This window comes from Micromys minutus (assembly GCF_963924665.1).
Source record: "Micromys minutus genome assembly, chromosome: 1".
NCBI classification, from domain to species: domain Eukaryota; kingdom Metazoa; phylum Chordata; class Mammalia; order Rodentia; family Muridae; genus Micromys; species Micromys minutus.
In genome coordinates, this window is record NC_137969.1 from 220,865,703 (window position 1) to 220,885,842 (window position 20,140).

Below are 20,140 nucleotides of genomic sequence, written 5' to 3' on the forward strand. Positions count from 1 at the left end.
GAGTAGAAGTCTATGTGTGAATATGCCAGGTTGTTTCTGTTTATCACATGATACACATTTTGGTTCTTCTGGCTGAATGGCTATTAGAACCACTGTAGTTATAAGCAAATGCATAAAGGTATTTATAATTTATTTGGGGGTACATATATACTGAAGAGAAATGTGATGTTTGGACCTTTTTTAATATATGTCTGTATGTCAGTTCCTTTACCGAAATGTAAACATTGCTTTGCCTATCCAAACTCCTTAGGAGCCTATACATGACCTTATTTATCTTTACATTGACATCATAAAACAGAATTATAATAAATGTTTTAGTTATTCTTTTGCTTATTCATAACAATTTCTTAGATACTTTTAGTGGACAGTTCTTTTTGTTTGTGACAAACTGCATCCTTGAATTTCCTTCCTCCATCTTCTAAGCTGTGCACCATCACACCTGGCCATAAATACACATTTCACAACACTGTTGTTAACTATGTATCTTAAAAGTCTATTCAACTATATTTTTTCCACTTACTAGTTTTGATCCATATTATCAAAGAAATAGAAACATGAGCACAAAAGTTACAAAATTAATTTTTATAGGAACTGAAACTGCCACTTGTGGAAATTCAGGACCAGCCCACTGGGGACAGTTCTGGAACCAGTCTGTCTAAGGAGTCAGCTGTGTCAGGGGAGCCTGGTGGAAACCATGGTGAAGACGTAGAGGTAAGGCTGGTATGCTTTGCTCATACACAGGAGGGATGATGTAGCTTTGTTACTTTTCCTTAGGAGAGGATGGTTAGAACAACGGGGATGCATTGCTAGGTCACATCCATAGCACAGCTGACTGAGGACATGCTTCTGTGGGTCCAATCATGAAGTCACTTCGTGCCTCTCTGCTGGGAAAGAATGCCTAATGGGCCAACAGCATAGAGATAGAGCTCTCAGCTTTGTGGCAGGCAGGAAGCTGGGGGTTTGTCTGTACCACTGCATGAAAAGAAATTTGAAAATGATCAAAAAAAAAAAATCTGGAAGGATCTCAATTTATGTGACATTCTTGAAAATATAAGTCTCTGAACCCTTAAAATTTTCATATACATACACGTGCATGTGTGTGTTGATACAGAGTCTCTCTGTGTAACCTGGCTACTCTTGAACTCAGTAAGTAAGCCAGGCTGGTCTCAAACTCAGGGAGACCCTGAGCACTGGGGTGCAGGCGGGCGCCAGTGTGGCAGGCTGAAACTAAGTTTAAAACTGACTTTGAAACCATTGGCTGTGCAAAGCTTTCAGACTAAAGAATACTGAAAGATTGTTAGTGAAAACAGATTCAGTTATTTTTGAAATTTTGTCTAAGCCTCCTTTATTATTTTAAGTATGTGTGTATGCGTGTGTGTGATAGAGTCTTGCTATGTAGCCCAGGCTATCCTCAAACTCACAGCAGTCCTTTTGCCGTTGTCTCCTGAGCACTGATTACAGACATGAACTATCATACCCAGAGCATCCCTTTTGCTTTTTTCCCTGCTTTGAGACATAGTATTTCTACCTAATCCAAGCTATCCTAGAGATTATAATCCTCCTGCTTCAGAGTACTGGACTCCTAACTGCTGGGATGTATGACCTTGTGCCTGGCTCTGACTCTCTTTTTAATATGATATAATTACTGTTAGTAATAGCTAGATTTAGTTGTATGTGAGTTTACTCTAGTTTGTTTGGATTTCTTTTCTAAGCTTCAGTGTTACTTATACAGTGAGATATTATCTAGCCGACAGAAACGATACGGTTAAAATAAGACGCATAACCGACCTTCCCCTTTGTAAAGTGATGCGTTCTTTCATATCATCTCTGTCACACTGAGGTCTTACAAGCGCACAGTTGTGTGCAGGCCAAATGTGTGACAGTAGCTCCAACACAAGACTGAGATTTCTGTAGGCTCCATCATCCGAGTCTGTATAATGATGTTTGCTTTGCGGTGTTCAGAGTGGCAGAAAACCTAATAAAGTTCTAACTCATTAGAAGTAGATGCCTATTATGTTTCTCTGTCGTTGTTGAATTTGCATTTTTTAGGATATGTGTTTATAGCCTAATGTTTTCATATTGCAATGACATCTTCTTAGTGATCGCTCTGAATATTGTAGGCAGTGGAAAAGCAGGAAATAGAAGATGAAGAGTCAGCCAGACAATTGAAAGTGAACGAAGTCTCCAAAGAAGTTGAAGGACTCATCAAACAAGTGAAAATCTGGGAGTCAGAAACCAAATCCATCTTGGATCTCCTTAGACATCAAGACCATGCGGATGGCTCCTCGTCAGACACCTTGCAGGTTTGAATGTGAAGATGTTTAAGAGGGAACTTTTGTGACTGGAAACTCATGAGGGCTTGTGTTTTAAGATGAACAAAAATGGTTAAAGAGTAATGACTCTGCATTTTCCCTATTGGAAAAATTTTAAATGTCCCAGACTCCTTGGGAAAATTTAAAATGGTCCAGACTCCAATCACTGATTGCTCTTCATATAATATGCTTGGGATGCTTTATATGTGTAAGGTCTTGGCTCATTATCCTGCCTATAATGTGGGGATTCTAATAGTCTGTATGAGAGGCAGGAAGATGTGTGCAGTAAGTATTTGGTGACTTGCCACGATGGGAACATACAGATTCCATAGTCCGTGCGTTTTAACTAGCCATGTCCCTGCCTCACTGATTGAGGGGTGACTGGCATGTTTGAACTCCATTCTGCATTCATCCTCCAGAAGGTGCCTCGAGTAAGAAGCAATGAGGTACAAGTGTATCTCGGTACTGCTTGGGACAACTGAGGGAGGATTTTTACTGAGTTCAGCACAGCTCTTAACATCAGGGAGCACACCGTAACTGGGCCAAGACAGGAAGTTTACAGAATAAGGGACCACTTGGGTACTTTCCTACATCTACATTGTTGGAAAGGCTTATAACTCAACCTGCAATATTTTCATTGTTTGCAATGGTGATAACTTAGTAGTTTGAAAAGTATTCTTACAAAATAACATTAAAAGAACTTTATCTGCTAGTTTTTTTTTATTTCATTTTTTAAAAAAATTAGATCATCTGCAATTTGTTTTAGTGAAAGAAATAAAATAGGCATCCAATATTAGATAGATTTTTTAAAACATAATTTTAAGTTTTTTCCCTTTCATTACATTTATTTACTTTGTGGGGCACCATGCCACATTGCAGACAAAGGATGTGTAAGTAACCTGCAGGAATTGAATTTCTTCTTAAACCATGTGGGTCCCAGGGATTCTAAGGAGAGGGGAAGGGGCACAGGAAGAGGGATTTGTAAGGGTAAGACTGGGAAGAGAAGAAGGGAAAGGGCTGTGATCAGGATGTAAAGTGAATAAGAAAATTCTATAAAAAGATCTTGTTAGAATCTGAATGTGTTAATATAGTATTTCAAATGTTTTTCTTATTTTAAAATTTTATGCTTTTTTAAAAAAAGATTTATTTAATTTTTTTGTTTGCTTGGTGTTTTTGTTGTTGTTTTGGGTTTTTTTTGATTGTTTGTTTGTGTTTTGAGACAGGATATATAGTCCTAGTTGTCCTGGAACTTACTATATAAACAAGGCTAGTCTCAAACTCGGAGATCTGCCTGCCTCTGTCTCCCACTGCGTCACTACACTCAGCACAATTTATGTATCTGTGTGTGTGTGTATGTGTGTGTGTGTGTGTGTGTGTGTGTGTGCGCGCACATGCGTGCACACACATCTCTGTGTGCTTTGAGCATGTACCTGTGATGACAGAAGATGTCTTCCTGAAGCTTGAGTTACAAGCAGTTACTAGCCATCTGATGTGGGTACTGGGATCCAAACTCAGATAAGCAGCAAGCGTTCCTTACCTTCGAGCCATTTCTCCAGCCCTTATTTATTTACATTTTGGGATAGTGTCCCTTGTATCCCAGCTTGACCTCGAACCTGCTGTAAAGTGAAGATGGCCTTGAACTTCTGATCACAGCTTGCTTGACACTCCTGATTCTATATGGTAATGGAACTCAGCTGCAGGCAGGGAAAGCCAGCACCATCCTAACTGAGCCACATCCCTAACTCAAAACGTTTTTAATAAGAACATTTTTTAGACTATAAGCTTGCCTCATTCTGGATAAACAGTTACCATTTTTCCAGGTTCCTGATGTATGCTAGTATGTGACTTAGAATCTGAATACTTACTGCAGTCTCCGGTTTATTTTATAGCATCTGATTGCCAAAGGCTCTATGTATGAGGAACTTCTGGCCAGAACCGAAGATACTTTACAGATGGATGTTCAAAGTACCACGAACCTGGAGTCCTTCCAAAATGTCCTCAGAGCCAGACTGCAGGCCAAGATTCAAGAAGCTAAGGAGGGAGTTCAGGTCTCTAGTTAATGCTCTTTATTGAATGAATTTATCGCTAAGAACTAAATGGTTGATTCCGGCCAAGAGGAAGATCTGGCCAGAATCTTGGAAATACTTTATAAAAATAGTAATTTTACATTATATTTTATTTTCTAATAATGTAGAGCATATTGGAAAATAGAGATGTTTTCAATTATACATTTATATGCCTGATTATAAGATATAAACTACTAGAAAAATATGGGAAACACAGGAAGTTGGCCCAGCTGTTAACTTGAGAGTTTTTTTAAAAAAGTTTTTCCTTCACAGATCACCATGGTAGAATTGTCTGCCGCGCTGAAGAACTTAAGTGATGAACCCTTGGAGCTAGACGTGAGGCTAAAGGTGGAGGGGGCACAGAAGGAGCTGGAATTCTCCATCTGCAGAGCTGAGCAGCTACTTGGGCAAAGAGAGCACCCTGGTGGACTCATTGCAAAGTACAAGGTAGGAAGCTTGCTCTGGTGGGAATCAGTTATCAGCTCTCCAAGTGCTTGGCCTGTTGCTATTTCCTTCACTGGGTGACTGGGTGACATGCTGAACTGCTGTTTAACTTGAAAAGTTTTCCCGGTATTAGATATTGTTCACCTAATAGTATTAAAAATAAATATCCAGGTAAAGAACAGTACAGAGAGCACAGCCGATCCCAAGATTGCAAAGAGCTTAATTTCTCTGGCTGTTTCTTTAGTGTAAAAATGAGTGTGTTAACTCAGTACAGCCCAGGTACCTGATCTGCTGAGGCTCTAAATGAGAAAACAAGTGCATAGACACACACTGTTAGTTTAAACTCTGCGAAGATAAACAGTTATTAAATTCCCCTGAGAAAATTTTTATAATCATACATTTATCTGTAACTTAGAGAGCCAATAGTATTGTTTTGTATATATACTTTGCTTCTTGTGGGGTGTTTTATTTATTTTATTAGTTTATAGGTGTATGTGTGTGGGCGCACACGCGTGCACACCTGCATCTATACTATGCATAGTAGTAAGTTTCACTGTGACATTTTCATACATGAAAATATTTTTCTCACCTCCTTCTCACTCCCATTGACCTTACCTTTTCTCAGATAGTTCCCCCTCCTCCACGTGAGTCTGTATGTGTGTCTGTCTGTCTCTGTCTGTCTGTGTGTTTGTGTGTGTATTTGTATGTCTGTCTCCATGTCTTTGTGTGTGTGTGTGGGTGTCCGTCTCTATTTCTGTGTATGCGTGTCAGTTTGTCTCTGTGTCTGTGGATGTGTCTGTGTGTCTCTGTGTGTATGTCTGTTTCTCTGTGTGTGCATGTATGTCAGTTTGTCTCTGTGTCTGTTTGTCTCTGTGTGTATGTATGTCTCTCTGTGTATATGTGTGTCAGTTTGTCTCTGTGTCTGTGGATGTGTGTGTATGTGTGTCAGTTTGTCTCTGTGGATATGTCTGTGGATGTGTCTGGATGTGTCTGTCTGTCTGTCTGTCTGTCTGTCTGTCTGTCTCTCTCTCTCTCTCTCTCTCTGTGTGTGTGTGTGTGTGTGTGTGTGTGTGTGTGTGTGTGTCAGTGGGAGCCTGGACAGCTTGTCACTGGCATTAATCTCAGAACTCAGGAGGCTGAGGCTGGAGAAGCGGGGAATCCCTATCACCTTTACACTACTAGCAGTTGGAGGCCAGACCTGGCTACATAAGATTCAGAAAAGCAAGAACTCACTCAGTCAATTGGTTACTGAGGTGGATTTCAGAAGAGTCCATATGGGCTGGTAAAGAAGAAGAAAACTTGGCTGGAGAGGCAGTCCTGTGGTCCAGAGCACATGTTTTTGCAGAGGACCTGGGTTTAGTTCCCAGAACCCACATTGGGGCAGCGTATAACTGCTTGTAATTCCAATTTCAGGAAATCCAATAGCTCTTCTGGCCTCCACAGACACCTACATGCATGTGGTTACATACCAACAGGCAGAAAAACACACCTATGCATAAATAAAGAATGAATGAAGAAGAGAGAAAAACAAGTTGAGATTCCTAGGTGCAGGGAGAACATCAGCTTTAGTCCCATTTCCTTCACTTGAGGCTGGGGATTCTTTGTTTTGGACTGGCATTTAGTGAACATACATTTTCATCTCAGAAGTTAGACCAGATCCTGGCGGGTACCATCCTGACAGCCCTGCACTTCACTGATGGCAAGGTAGAGTGTGCTTACACCAACATGAGTGTGTTTTCAGTTCTCAGGGAAGATGGAGAGAAGGATATTGTGCTGTGTCTACAGTTGGTGCTTAATAAATGCGTATTGTGTGACTGAACAAGTTTCTACCCTGTTCTATTGCCTTTTCCAGAATCCTTCTTTCTCCTGTGGACTTCCAGCCCTTCTCAGAAACTTCCCAACCTGTTGTTGGGTCTGCCATTTACTAGTTTCCTAAGGCAGGTTCCTGCTCTCAGAGAACAAGACAGGGAGGAGCAAACACAGATCCAGCAAGTCTGTCCCCAGCTGTTTACTGCAGCTTTTTCTTAAGGGTGGCCTGTTTATGAACTGGCCTTGGGCAAGACGTTAAGTTAATAATGTCTATGGACTGGTCTTGGGCAAGACGTTACGTTAATAATGTCTATGGACTGGTCTTGGGCAAGACTTTAGGTTAATAATGAGTTGATGAATGGTACCTCCTGGCTGTACGACATTGCTCTTGCATAGCATTAAATAGTTGTCACATAAATCCTACAGTAAGAATTTGCCTTATTGTATGCTAACTTTATCATTTTGAAATTCACCATATTGAAAGGTAAAGACCTTTCAATAAAACATAGTTTATAATCTTTTAGAAAGACGTCAAGAGATAGAAATAGGTCCCCAGTCTCAACCTACTACAAAATGCCTCCTGTGAATATTCAGCTCATCACCGCTCTGGTCCTTCCTGCTCAAGACAAACCAAGTTAGCTCAGAGGATCGGGCAGTCCCATCAGATTGTCATTGATTTTTCTTTTCAGGAAGCATTGGAAATCTTCAATACCAACAGTCTGGCCAAGTATCTGCAAGCTGTTGAAGAACTGAAGCGTGCTGTTCCGGGCAGTGCGGCACAGCAGCTGGAAGCGCAGAGTCGAGATGCATGTGCCAAGTGGGAGGTGAGAGCCTCAGGGCCTCGGGCTTGTGGCTCTGGTCCCGTGTCTGGTCATCTTCAGAGTCCTTCCAGGCTTCCTCTGTCTACGCCGTGATACATTTTCATTAGAGGTTCTGGTCCCAGGCTCGGCTTCAACTGGTGTCTCCCTCAGCCCGTGAAGACACCTTGTAGATCTGAGGGCGGCTGGAAGAGGAGGAATGCCTACCTAGTTTCTTTCTCTGCCTCTCCACAGTGTCTCAGCAGCAGCTTGTCTTCTCCAGCAAGGGAGATTCATGGCTTCTCTTCCCTAGGCTCTACAAAGGCCTCAAGCCCAGGGGTGGAGAAGCTTTTCTACAGACTGCCTTGTCCTTCTTAGTTTGACTGGTCTGAACTTTTATGCCTGAAGCCATTTAATATCTCCAGAATGAACAGTTGAGCATGTTTCTAATTTCCTGACTGGATCCTGACTGAGCTAATATAATAAAGCTTGGGTTGGTCCATGCAGATTTTCCTAGTCAAGCAGGGAGAGGCTTTTGTGGAAGTTATAACTGTAACCCTGGGCAGGTTACTAAACTTAGAAACTTCACTGGCAAAATTAAACACAGTTTAATTGTCAGGTTGTTACAAAGATTTACATAAGTCACAGAGGCTATGTTCAATAACTGATAACTATATCATGAACATGAGTATATGCGTCTGATGAGTATAGTCAGTTCTCCATATCTGTGGGCTCTGTATCCATGCATTCAACCGACTGTGGGTCAAAAATGTTTGGAAAAAAGACTTGTGTCTGCTCTGAAGGTGTATGGCCTTGTCCCCCGCCCCATCCACGATTCATTAAATGATGCAGTATAGCAGATTTTTGCATCGTATTTACATTATGTTTAAAATTATATATAATCTAGAGATGACTTTCAGTGTGTTGGAGACTGTGTGTAGATAATATGGCACTTTTCAAAAAGGACTTAAGTGTCCTCAGATTTTAGTATCTCCAGTGGGGAGGGGCTTCTGGATCAAGGGATGTCTATATAATTAGATTATGATCTATTAAGGGTTTTCCAGATACACTGTTTTATTTTCTAGATATGTTCTCATCTGTAGCCTTGGCTGGCCTGGAATTCACTGTGTATATAGGCTAGCATCGAACTCATAGAGATCTCCCTGCTTCTGCCTCTCAAGTGCTGGGATTTTGAATAGGCTTTTATTTTAGAGTAGTTTTCACTTCAAAGAATCCATGCAGAGATAGTTAAGAGAGTTCTAGTGAAGGGATTTGTCCCAGTGAGAGAGCCAATATGAGGGTGTTATATTAACTAAAGCTGTGTCTCCTCAGATTCATGTTGTCCCCTGTGGTTCATTTTGTCTGCCCCAGGACCCCATCCAGGATACAACTTCATACATTTATCATGTCTCCTTGGCTTAGATGTCTTTTTAATATCTATCCTCCTATAGAAATAGGTTTACTGATCTGGGGTGTTTTTAAACAATCTTCCCAAAGTTAAAGAGGGTGAATGAACAGGCTGTGTAGGCTTTGCCTCCTTCCCGTTGTTACCATGGCCATCTTGTAACTGGAAAGAGAGTCAGTGTATTGTCCTCTGTGATTAATCTGCTCTTTTGTCCTTTGCAGCCTCTCCATCAGGGAGTTTCTTTGTATCTCCAACAACTAAAAATAGACATTGAAGAAGGGAAGCTTAAAGACAATATTGCAAAACTTGAAAAGCAAATAAATAAAGAGAAGAAGCTTATCCGAAGAGGGAAGACCAGGGGCCTCTGTAAGGAGCATGAGGTAAAGCCACGCATGCCCACCGCTGTTTGCCTTCCTTTAGGCTCTGCATTGTTCACGGCCTCTGATTGGCTGTGTGTGGGAATCACTTGAGTCTGCTTACTTCCCGGGACTTGTCAATCGCTCAGCCTGGGCTCTAACTGGATCCTGTGCTTTCTACCCATTAAAAAGGAGAAATCTCAGCCATGAGTTTTTGTTCCACGGTTTGGTTATGATGGTTGGGTACTTCCTGCTCCTGAGACTGCTCATAACTGTCTCAACTATTGCTGTAGTAAGGATAGTTTTATAAGGTTACGGGGGCCTCAAAAGTAGAGCCTTTGAGAACATGAGCAAATTGATTCATGTAGGAACTTGGGGGCCAGTCTGATGACTTCTTTTCGTCTCCAGCCTATTTGATTGGGTTTGTGTAGTTGACAGGGCTCAGTCCTCTTTTCATTTCTTCTTACCTGTCAGTTTCTGTGGCTCTCACAATGTTACTCTTGCTTGCAGAGACATCTAGATTCCTATTACATATATGTGTGTGCATGATATATCTGTATATAATATATACAGATATAAGATATATCTATAACATGTATACACACACACACACATACATACATACATATGGAGCTATAGTTTTACTCTCCTTTCCAAATTTTTCCCATTTTCATTTCTTTTCCTTAGTGTGTTAGTTTTTAGAAGGGACAGTCTACAGTTTTCACTACTTGTATTCATCTTTACTATGCATTTTTATAAGACTATTTGTCTGTTTATGGCTGTGTCCAAGTCTTTTTCTCGCAGACCCCCCTACCCCATCTCTATGGTCTGTTCCTGACTGGGGGGCATCACGGATGTTCTTGGGGACTTTAGATTCTGTATCTGAATGGCCCTGGAACGGCACCAGTACCTTCACCTCTCAAACTTGGCCCCCTCCTCTCCTCAGCATCAGGCTGTGCTGTCTCCACAGACTTTCTCCCCTTCTCCCCCTCAGCTGTAGCCAAGTTCCTGCAAGGCCAGTTCCATCAGCATAGCATCTTCTTCTCTTCCCACTGTGTTGCCACTTCCCTTATTTTGTTAGGAAGAAATCTTTGCTGGTTTTCGGAGTAGGGGACGGTGCTGGGGGTTGAAGTCCAAGGCATCGTGCACATGAGACAACTCAGAGCTATCCCCAGGTTCCAGAACTAGCCTTTCGAAGCACAGATCCCGGTAGTAACCCTCCCTCTCCCCTCTCCGAGGATGGCCTAAGATCTTCAGAAGGGTCCAGGACACCCCTTTAGTGTCTCTCTCCTAGCCTGGGTACTCCGACATCAGCAGGGCCTGTGCTCTCAGAACATTTGCTATCTGTCATCTTCCACCAGTGATGGAGGCAGCTTCTCTGTGATGGCTGTGCTAAGTCAGCTTGAAAGAAGCTGAGTTACTTGTGAAATGGGTCTCTGGGCGTACCTGCGGGGGGGGGGGTCATCTGGATTGACAGATGTGTAGGGCTGGTCCTTAGGCAGGGGATCCTAGACTATGTTAGGTGGAGGAAGTGAGATCAGCGCTAGGTTGTGGTCATTCTTCCCTTTCCTGGTCATGGGAGCAATGTGACCAGCTACCTCCGGCTCCTGCTTGCTGACCTTCCTGCTGTGATGGACTGTACTTGGAACCATGAGATAAACTAAACCCTTCCTCCTTAAGTTGCTTTCGTCAGGATGTCTGGCTATATCCACAGGAAGAGACTCTCAGACAATCCTCCAGTCACCCCTAGAGAGCTCCTCGTCCCTTCCACATCCAGCTCGGATGGCTCCCTCTGTGAAGCAGGCAGGGGGTGGTGTTCTCATAACGTCATGGTGTTCCAGACCATTGTTTGCATGTCAGTTACGAAAATGGGACTCTTTTAGGGCCAACTTCCTCATTGCTTTCCCCTAGAACCTGTAACCCTACTCAGCGCATAGCAAACAGCCCATAAATCCGTGACCATACTCAATGCATCGCAGACGGTCCATAAAAGAGCATGTGTCAGAGTCAGGCACACACCGGGCGTTTCTGGTCATGCCCTCAGCTAAAGCCCAGCCTTCCTGCCTCCCTCAGGCTTGTTTTTCTCCGGAAAGTATCCAGTACCAGCTAGAAAACCACGTGGGTGTCTTGAGGGTACTGTGTGACGATCTGACTTCACCAGAGGAGCAACAAGAACTGAAGAGAGCACTCCGAAATTACGAGCAAAAGATAGAGAGACTTCTGAAATGTGCTTCTGAGATTCACACGACCCTACAGTCCTCGCAGGGAGGTGCACCGAAGGAGAGGTTAGTGCTTTGTAAGAAGAGCCATGCTTCAGAACAAAGCCAGAGGAAGCTGTTTGCTTCTTGACATTTAGACGATCATGGTGTTCTAGGTTCCATATTCCCCCCCATTCTATTTTAATATGCAATCATGATTCCTTCCTAGGGGTGCCTTGATCACAACTGAGAATGGCAGAAGGGATGCCCATGGCGAGACACCGCTTGAGATACCAGATAACCAGCGGTCAACTGAAAAGGTGTTAAATTCGGGTGATATATTTCGCAAATAGACTCCATATAGGTTAGGTGGGCAACCATTCGGTTCTCACGAGCATCGGCCAAATCATCCCACTTAATGAAACAAAAAGAAGACTACTCCTAAGAGAGTTAGGACGATGGCAACCAAAGCTATGGTGTGCCGAGCAGTCTACTGAGAGTGTCCCAATGGCTCTGAGTGAATCCTGAAGACAAATTGTGTCTGCTACTGTTGAGGTGGATGAGACTGACCTCGGTCTTCACAGACGGCGCCTATGTTGGGATGAACGGGCTCATTTGGGTTCTCCATAGAATAGATTTTGTTTCTCCTGTGAATTGGATGTGCTAAAATGTTGGCTTTTGCCACATACCACAGTGTGGGGTGTCAGCCAGCAGGTGTTGGAAAGGCATGAGGAATGCTTGTGTTCAGGGCTTTCACCTTTGAGCCAGTGAGGAGTCAGCACCGGAGCCTGGCGGTATTCCTTTATCGATGAGGAGGTCACACTTGGCACAGTAGATGGCGTGTGTGAGAAGGTTTTGCTCTGAGCAGAGACATCTCAAGGATGGGTATTCTTTCCTGATTTTGGATGTAAAGAACCAAAGTTTTACATACCTGTAAATGTGTTTAATTATCTTTACCATTTTGCATATTTGCTTAGGCAATGGAACCCATTAAGAAATTTAGCCAGACTTCAGAATTAAAGCCTCAGCAAGAAGAAAGTGTTCTGGAGAAGGAAGGGAAGGATTGCAGCGTTTCTCTAAATGACTTACAGGAGAGGTAACTTCCTCGTAAACAGTGAGCACCACTGAAAATCTTTCACCAGTGACGGCATGTAATATCATACATTATATCATATGTGATATATCATATGTGTGATATATCATGCATATGTATGTGATATATACACAATATATGTGTATATTTATATACAATATATACACATAATATGCATGTGTGTATACACACACACACACACACACACACATACGTACACACTTATTTGTAGCATGCATGTGTGAGTGTGCTTGGTGGCAAGTACCTTTAACCACTAAGCCATCTTGATACTGCTGCCTTTTACAAAAATGTATTTATCCATTTGTGATGCGGACGCGTTGGTGGGTGCAGGCACGTGGGCACAGAGGAGAACACAGAGGAGTCCCTCCACCCTATGGGTTCTGGGAATCAAAGTCAAGTCATCAGGCTTGGCAGCAGGCGCCTTGCCCCACTGAGCCGTCTTACCTGTCTGCGCTATGCATTTTTAAGACTTGTGTTAGTCTTTAGTTGTAATTTTGGCATGTGGCTCTAATTTAAGCAGAAGTTTCTTGGGCACTTCTGCATGCACAATTGATAGTAACTTGAAAATACTTCTATCTTATTTTAAAATTAAGTTTTAAATTTTTAAAATTTAAATGTTTTCAATTCATTTAAATTTTTTTTTTTGTTTAACAAACAGGAAATGGGTTTCACTGAGGCATTCCATACACATGCGTACATACATATCTCATCATTCTTTCCCTGGCCCTCTTCCCATACTAAGTCATGCTGCACTTAAATTTCTCCCAGGTATGACACACAGAGGGAGATTCTTGAGCACCACCTGCGAGAGAGCCAGTCCAGGGTCATGTCTGATTTTCCTGGCGAGAATGAGCAGAGCAGCGCCTGCCTGCAGGGGAAGCTGACAGATCTGCAGGTAATTTCTGGTTATTCCTCACTGTAGCAGGTTACACCCCATGAATATAGCTGTGGCAGTTTTGTGGAGGTCACATGTGTAAGATATCTCTTTGTCAGATGGCATTTCTCATGTTCCTCTTGCCTGGATTTGCTTTCAAGTACAAAAGCCGGGACAGACTTTGGTTCAGGGTCTTCATTTACTGCCTTGTAGTCTAATCTTCAATGTCCTCCCATTTCCTACAGGGTCCTCCCACTTCCTGCAGGGGCTTCCCACTTCCTGCAAGATCTTCCCACTTCCTGCAGGGTCCTTCCACTTCCTGCAGGGACCTCCTACTTCCTGCAGTGTCCTCCCACTTCCTGCAGGATCCTCCCACTTCCTGCAGGGACCTCCCACTTCCTGCAGGATCCTCCCACTTCCTGCAGGGACCTCCTACTTCCTGCAGTGTCCTCCCACTTCCTGCAGGATCCTCCCACTTCCTGCAGGGACCTCCCACTTCCTGCAGGATCCTCCCACTTCCTGCAGGGACCTCCTACTTCCTGCAGTGTCCTCCCACTTCCTGCAGGATCCTCCCACTCCCTGCAGGGACCTCCCACTTCCTGCAGGATCCTCCCACTTCCTGCAGTGTCCTCCCACTTCCTTCAGGGTCTTCCCACTTCCTGCAGTGTCTTCCCATTTCCTGTAGTGTCTTCTCACTTCCTCTAGAGTCCTCCCACTTCCTCCAGGCACCTCCTACTTCCTGCAGTGTCCCCCTATTTTCTGTATTATCTTTCCACCCAGTTCAGTGTTCTACAGCCTTCTCTTGGCTTCCTGGTTTTCTTCTTTTTATTAAGCAGCTCTAGCCACACTTGCCATCTGGCTCCTCTGTTTTTCATGGAGTGGGCCAAACCCATCAGATCTTTGGTGGATGCAAGTTTTTAGCATGGTTAAGACATTGTCTTAAGACTTCCCAGTGATTGAATAATGAGTCGGTTGGAAATGTACATCTGTGTCTGGAAAAGTGAAGAAAAAGCCTGTTGATCCTTCAGTAGAACTCTCTAAGGAGCCTTAAAGAGACCTGGAGGGAGCTCAGGGGTCATGAGCACCTACTGCCCTTGTAGAAGATGCAGGTTCCGTTCTTAGCATAAAAGTCAGGGGCCCATTACCTTCTGTAATTCCTGCTCCAACAGTGACCTGACAGTGAACCCCCCCCCCCTCTCTGTCTCCCTCTCTCTCTCTCTCCCCCCTCCCTCTCTCTGTCTCCCTCTCTCTCTCCCTCCGCCCCTCCCTCCCTCCCTCTTCCCCCACCCCTCTCTCTCTCTCTCTCACACACACATACACACATACAATTTAAAACAAAAAAATTGCCAAGAAAACGAATTAGAATAGTATGGAAATACAAATTCTTAATTATAAGCCGTAAATTAATTTCATTCACTTTGGGAGGGGGGTTTACTATGTAGACCAGGCTGTCCTTGATCCTATATAGAGATTAATCTGCTTCTGCTTTGTGAATGTTGGCATTGAATGTTTGTGCCACTGTGCCTGATCCTTCATTGATTTCTTACATATAGAAACACTTATTTCGTTCCAAGCTTTCTTTGAGTTTAAAATGTAATGATTTAGTAGTCAAAATAGAGTACTTGTTACTACATTTGTGTGTGTGTGTGTGTGTGTGTGTGTGTGTGTGTGTGTGTGCATGAGTGTGTGTGTACATGTATGTACATGTACTTGCCCAGGCATATGAAGGCCAGAGGCCACTGGGACTCTTCTCTACCACTTTTCACCTATTTTTTGGGACAGGGCTTCTCTCTGGAGCTCCTAGAAACTCTTCCCCAAAATCTTCCCATCTCTGCCTCCCAATGCTGAGATAGCAGGCATGCACCCCCATACTTAGCTTTTTACCTATGTAATGGGGATCAAACATAGCTCCTCATGTTTCTATGGCAGGCACTTCACCAACTGAGGCATCTCCTCACCTCCTGTATTTGAGAGGTGTGTGTGTGTGTGTGTGTGTGTGTGTGTGTGTGTTTAGGTTGTGCATGTCACATCATTCATGTGGTGGTTAGAGGATAATTTGCATGAGCTGGTTCTCACCTTCCTCCAGTGAGTTCTGGAGGAATAGACTTGGTGACAGGTACCCTATCTGTCTCTTGCTGGTTCCTGAGTGAGAGTTGTTTAACCATTGTCCCCTGTAGGATAGGTTCTATCCCTATAGGCTCTGATAGGCCTGAGTGTCTCGTTTTGTGAGAGAAGGGTATTTGAGCCTTTGATCTATGACTTGAAACAGTGACTGATTTATTTCACCTAGGTTTTACAGGCTGACACTGATGCTTGCTGGGATGAGTTTGAAGTCACTTCACTGAATTTAAAAAGTCTGCTGAGCGACACGGAGAAGCCTGTGCTAGCGCAGCAGAGAGACTTATTAAAGGAGCGCGAACAGGCTCTTCACCTGCTTCTTAACACCAGGTACACCCTAGGTTTGCTAACCACGGACTTGGAGCATGGCTCAGTGTATAAGTTATCTTAGGCAAGACCGTCACTGACTGTGATATCTTAGGTTGTTCCCACAGCCCACTTTAGGTCCGTGGGTTTGGGTTTTAATGCAGTGGTTTGTGCATGTCATTATGTATATTTTACTGGGGAGTCATTTCTTCGGGGAATGGCGGGGCTAGCCTGTTTTTATAGGATAGCTTCTACCATCTTTCTATCACTTCTGGTTTGTTTTTACCTCAGAATGGAGTCACTGGAGAAGGCGCTGCAGATTGTGCTGCCTCTGGAGAAGGAATGTTCTCTCCTGTGTGCCTCTGACCTGCCCCTCTGCACAGTGGCTGTCCAGGACCTGCATCCCATTGAGATTGATGACGTCTATCAGAACCTGCGGGTAAATAAATTCTCAGCATGTTTATAAGACCTTCTATTCTTCAGAGATGTTCAAAGACTTTTTAAACATTTTTAAATCACAGTGTAGATTTAGAATACAATACAAATCGTGATATAAATGCCTTAATGATTTAGACTTGTTATTCATGTCTGGTTTCTTCTATCCCTTGAAATTTAGAGGTAGGTACCAAGGCGTAAGTAGAAGGATATTTTATTTCACTTTGGAATAAAGCCTTTCTTATGAATGTCGTTGGTGACTGAATTTCTAACATTGTAGTTGACTCAGGCTGAGGCTGGCATGTTCAGATTATTCATCCTGGATCCCTTTTAAATACTCCTCCCATCGCTGTCAGACCAGGCCCTTCGCTGTGGGTCTGTAATTATTTTCTTTGAAGTAGTAGATTCACAATACTTGGTTTCTTTGGGGAAATCAAGCATGAGGAAGGTGTCAGGTAAGGAAACTGTTGGCATCAGCTCATTTGCCATTACTATGTTTGCTGATTCCGAAAAGTCCAGCTTTGGTTAAACATTTTTGTAGATCATGGTCAACACTTAGTTCTTCTCCTGTGTGTGTGTGTGTGTGTGTGTGTGTGTCTGTGTGTGAGAGAGAGAGAGAGAGAGACAGAGACAGAGACAGAGGTGAGTGAGGAGTGAGGGAGAGCACATGAACTTGGATGTAGTACACAGATGCTCATACGTGTGCATGGTGCATGAGATTCAACCTAGGCCTCCTCCTTCTCACTGTTTTTTTGGTTTAGTTTTGTTTTATTTTGTTTTTAGGATATCAGGGATTCCATCACAAAGCAGATCAGGATCTGTACCAATTTGGAAGAGCCGAGTGACTCTGTACCAAGGGAGCTTCACACACTAGATCAGTGTGTGGTCCAGGACATTGTGCTGAAGTTCAGACTCCAACTAGAGACCAAGAACCAGAAGGTCGAGATGAGGGAGAATGCCCTGGAGGCTCTGGAGAGTTTTTTGGCATCTCTGAGAGCAGCAAAGCTCTCTGCTGAGCGCCTTGCAGACCCTCCTGCCTCAAAAGCACCTGGAGATACCCCAGCAGTGAGAAGTGCTGAGGAAGACCTTCTCCTGCTGAACGAGAAGGCCCAGCCCTTGGATGAACGCTTGAGGGCACTTGGCATAAATGTTAAGGATGCCGAGGGAGGGGAGAACCTCACCTGTGAGAGACTCGTTGGAGCGTTGCCAGTAAACTTAGCAGCCATTCATGACCAGAGTAAAAAAGAAGGACCTGCTGAGGACAAGAAGTTACTGGAAGCATGTAGTTCCAAAAATCACGAGCTCTTTAAAAACATTCAAGACATCCAGCATCAGATTGATAAAATTGGTCTCAAGGATCCCACTGCTCCGGCTGTGAAGCATCGGTAAGAAAGGGGTTGTTCTGTCACCTGTGGTGACACTGTATTTTCAGCACCTCTGGACCTTCTGTTTCTATCTCATCCCTCTAACTATTCAGTGTGCAGCATTCCTTCCAACAGACTTTCACACCAATTTACTTTTCATTGGTAAGGTTCCTCTCCACATGTTCATATTTTCCTCTGCAACGTGTCATGGACACAGGACAGTGGAGTGAGACGTGGGTAAAGGACATAAGTTATTTTCAAGCTCCTTTGTGGTTTTCCCTTAAGGGTGAAAGCCTAGCAGGTCTTGCAGAGTTCATATTTGCCTCAGTTGCTCATCTTAGTTACATCTTCCCATTCTTGTGATAAAATATGGACAGAAGGGGATCCACAGAGAAAGCATTATTGGCTTGCCATTTGGGAGTTAAGTAGGTCATGGGGGAATCCTGGCCTTTGCTGCCCCTGGCAGCTGCCAGCTGCAGTCAGAACAGAGAGCCATGGATGTTAGTGTTCAACTCACTGTCTCCTTCTGATCCAGTACAGGAGACCCAGCCATCGGGATGATGGTCCCACAACTGGCGTTGAGTCTTCATGTCTCATTTATTCTAGTCTAGGTCATCAGCACGGGTGTGAGGCAGTTCTTGATCCCCTCAAGTTGACGATACCAGCCATCACTAAATGAAAGGAATTGAAGGCCAGATGCCATCCTGCGCCCCTTTACTTCCTTAGTTCTTTGGTCCTCCCTGGTCCTCCCAGCAGGGGCAGAGCTCTGCTGAATTTAAAGAGACACTGTGGAAACTAAAGGAGGTTGGCAGTATTCTATGTTCCAAATATGGCTGCCAGCCCCGAATGCTGAGGTATTAGCAGGAGTTGCTTGTTGGAGTCTTCCTCTTCTTTCCAGATCTTCCTATTCTCCATCACTGTGGTCTCTCTAGAGATTTATCTCACCCAAGCCAAGTCTCTTAGTATATCTAAATATACCCTTTCCTCCAAAATTTCAGCTCAGACCCAGTGAGACTTCCATCCCCAGAGTGTCTTAGAGTTTGGGATGAGATATGGAACTAATCATTTGTGTGGTTATTACTTCAATAAGTTTTAGTTATATGTTCACCAAAAATTAATGGATATTAATGTACAAATTAGTTAATTGTTTATAAATGAAAATCTTGTATTCATGTAGCTACAAATAGGACAAATATGTATTCTGTGCTAGATCCAGTTTCGGGTATTGGGAATACAGCAGTTAACAAAAATAGACAGAAGGTTTTTGGCTTTTCTAGAGCTTAGCTTACCCTGGGAGGGCGAAGGTAGGTGTGTGGTGTAACTGGTGGTGAGAATTCTGAGAAGGTAAAGAGGAAGAGGTTTCAATGGCTGGGTGAATGATCAGGGGTAATGTCACTGTGGACATGCTCTGAGCATCAAATTAAGGTATCAGAGCAGGCCTCTCGATCACCTTGAGGAAGAGCCTTCTGGGATGAGGTTACAAACAAATCCAAGTGTCATTGCCAAGGAGGTGAGAAAGGACAGCACTGAGGGATGAGGTGTCACTTTAGGGATGGATGAGTCTTAACTCCTTTGGCTTTCTCTGAGGGACCTGATGTCATTTGAGGGTTCTGAGCAGCAGAAAGTGACATGATTTAAACCTTAACTGGTTCTCTGCTGGGAGCCAGTGCCAGCCCTTGTTCTTTCTTGTTTGTGGTTCTTCTTGAGGCAGCAGAGGGAGAAGAGAGTCGGTGGGATTAAGACTTGGTCTTACAAGCTATTTAGGCTTGCTGTATAATAATAAAACATTTACCTGACTTAAGTCTAAGCCACTTGCTGTGTTACTGACCTGCCTGAGTTCTTCTGAAGTTCTTCTGAAACTGTTCAGCACCTTATCATAAAGCAGCAGGGGATAAGTGAAAAGATTTATTGCTGGTGCTCCTTTCTCTGGTGAATCAGCCTAAAACACTTTTGGATAAACTGGTTAACTGTGAACCAGAGAGGAAGGAAAGGAAAAGAATTAAGATGCTGTATGCAGGCAAATATACGCAGACACATACATTTAAACATTCATACACCTACGCTCTGGCCAGGCCTGACTGTCTGTCACAATCAACTCTACAAGTATTCATGCATGCTTACACATATACACATATACCCTATACATAAACATATAGGCAAGCAGACATACACATTTGGATGGATGGATGGATGGATGGATGGATGGATGGATGGATGGATGGATGGACAGAGCAGAGCTCCCCAAGCCAAACCATTGAACCTACAACCAACCCAACTTTATTCCTTTTTCTGGTCTTTTTATATCTTCTTAAACAAAAAGTTCTTAAGAAAATTACCTCAGAGATAAAATGTCAACTAAAATGGGAGCTACAGAAAGATGTTGATACTAAATTCCTAGCAGTATTTCATTTAATATATTTATTAGAAGTTCAACGGAACAGCCTTGCTTTATGTTTTTCCTTGAACATGAAATTGTCCCAAGTTTATTTATCTCTTTTTAGTGTAATTATGAAAGCTCATTGTATTTCTTATTATGCAGCCT

General features: G+C 43.3%; 1 protein-coding gene across 1 annotated transcript in view; it reads left to right on the forward strand.

Moving 5' to 3' along the window:
• Positions 1-20,140, forward strand: part of SYNE2 (spectrin repeat containing nuclear envelope protein 2) — a 259,839-nt gene that overhangs the window by 63,335 nt on the left and 176,364 nt on the right. Inside the window, exons 18-30 of the mRNA XM_080930654.1 lie at positions 592-711; positions 2,121-2,303; positions 4,202-4,360; positions 4,652-4,825; positions 7,321-7,455; positions 9,055-9,213; positions 11,263-11,474; positions 11,617-11,707; positions 12,365-12,483; positions 13,270-13,396; positions 15,666-15,823; positions 16,091-16,238; positions 17,018-17,619. Coding sequence (XP_080786780.1) covers positions 592-711; positions 2,121-2,303; positions 4,202-4,360; positions 4,652-4,825; positions 7,321-7,455; positions 9,055-9,213; positions 11,263-11,474; positions 11,617-11,707; positions 12,365-12,483; positions 13,270-13,396; positions 15,666-15,823; positions 16,091-16,238; positions 17,018-17,619 — 2,387 coding nt within the window. The remainder of the gene's footprint in view (positions 1-591; positions 712-2,120; positions 2,304-4,201; positions 4,361-4,651; positions 4,826-7,320; positions 7,456-9,054; positions 9,214-11,262; positions 11,475-11,616; positions 11,708-12,364; positions 12,484-13,269; positions 13,397-15,665; positions 15,824-16,090; positions 16,239-17,017; positions 17,620-20,140) is intronic.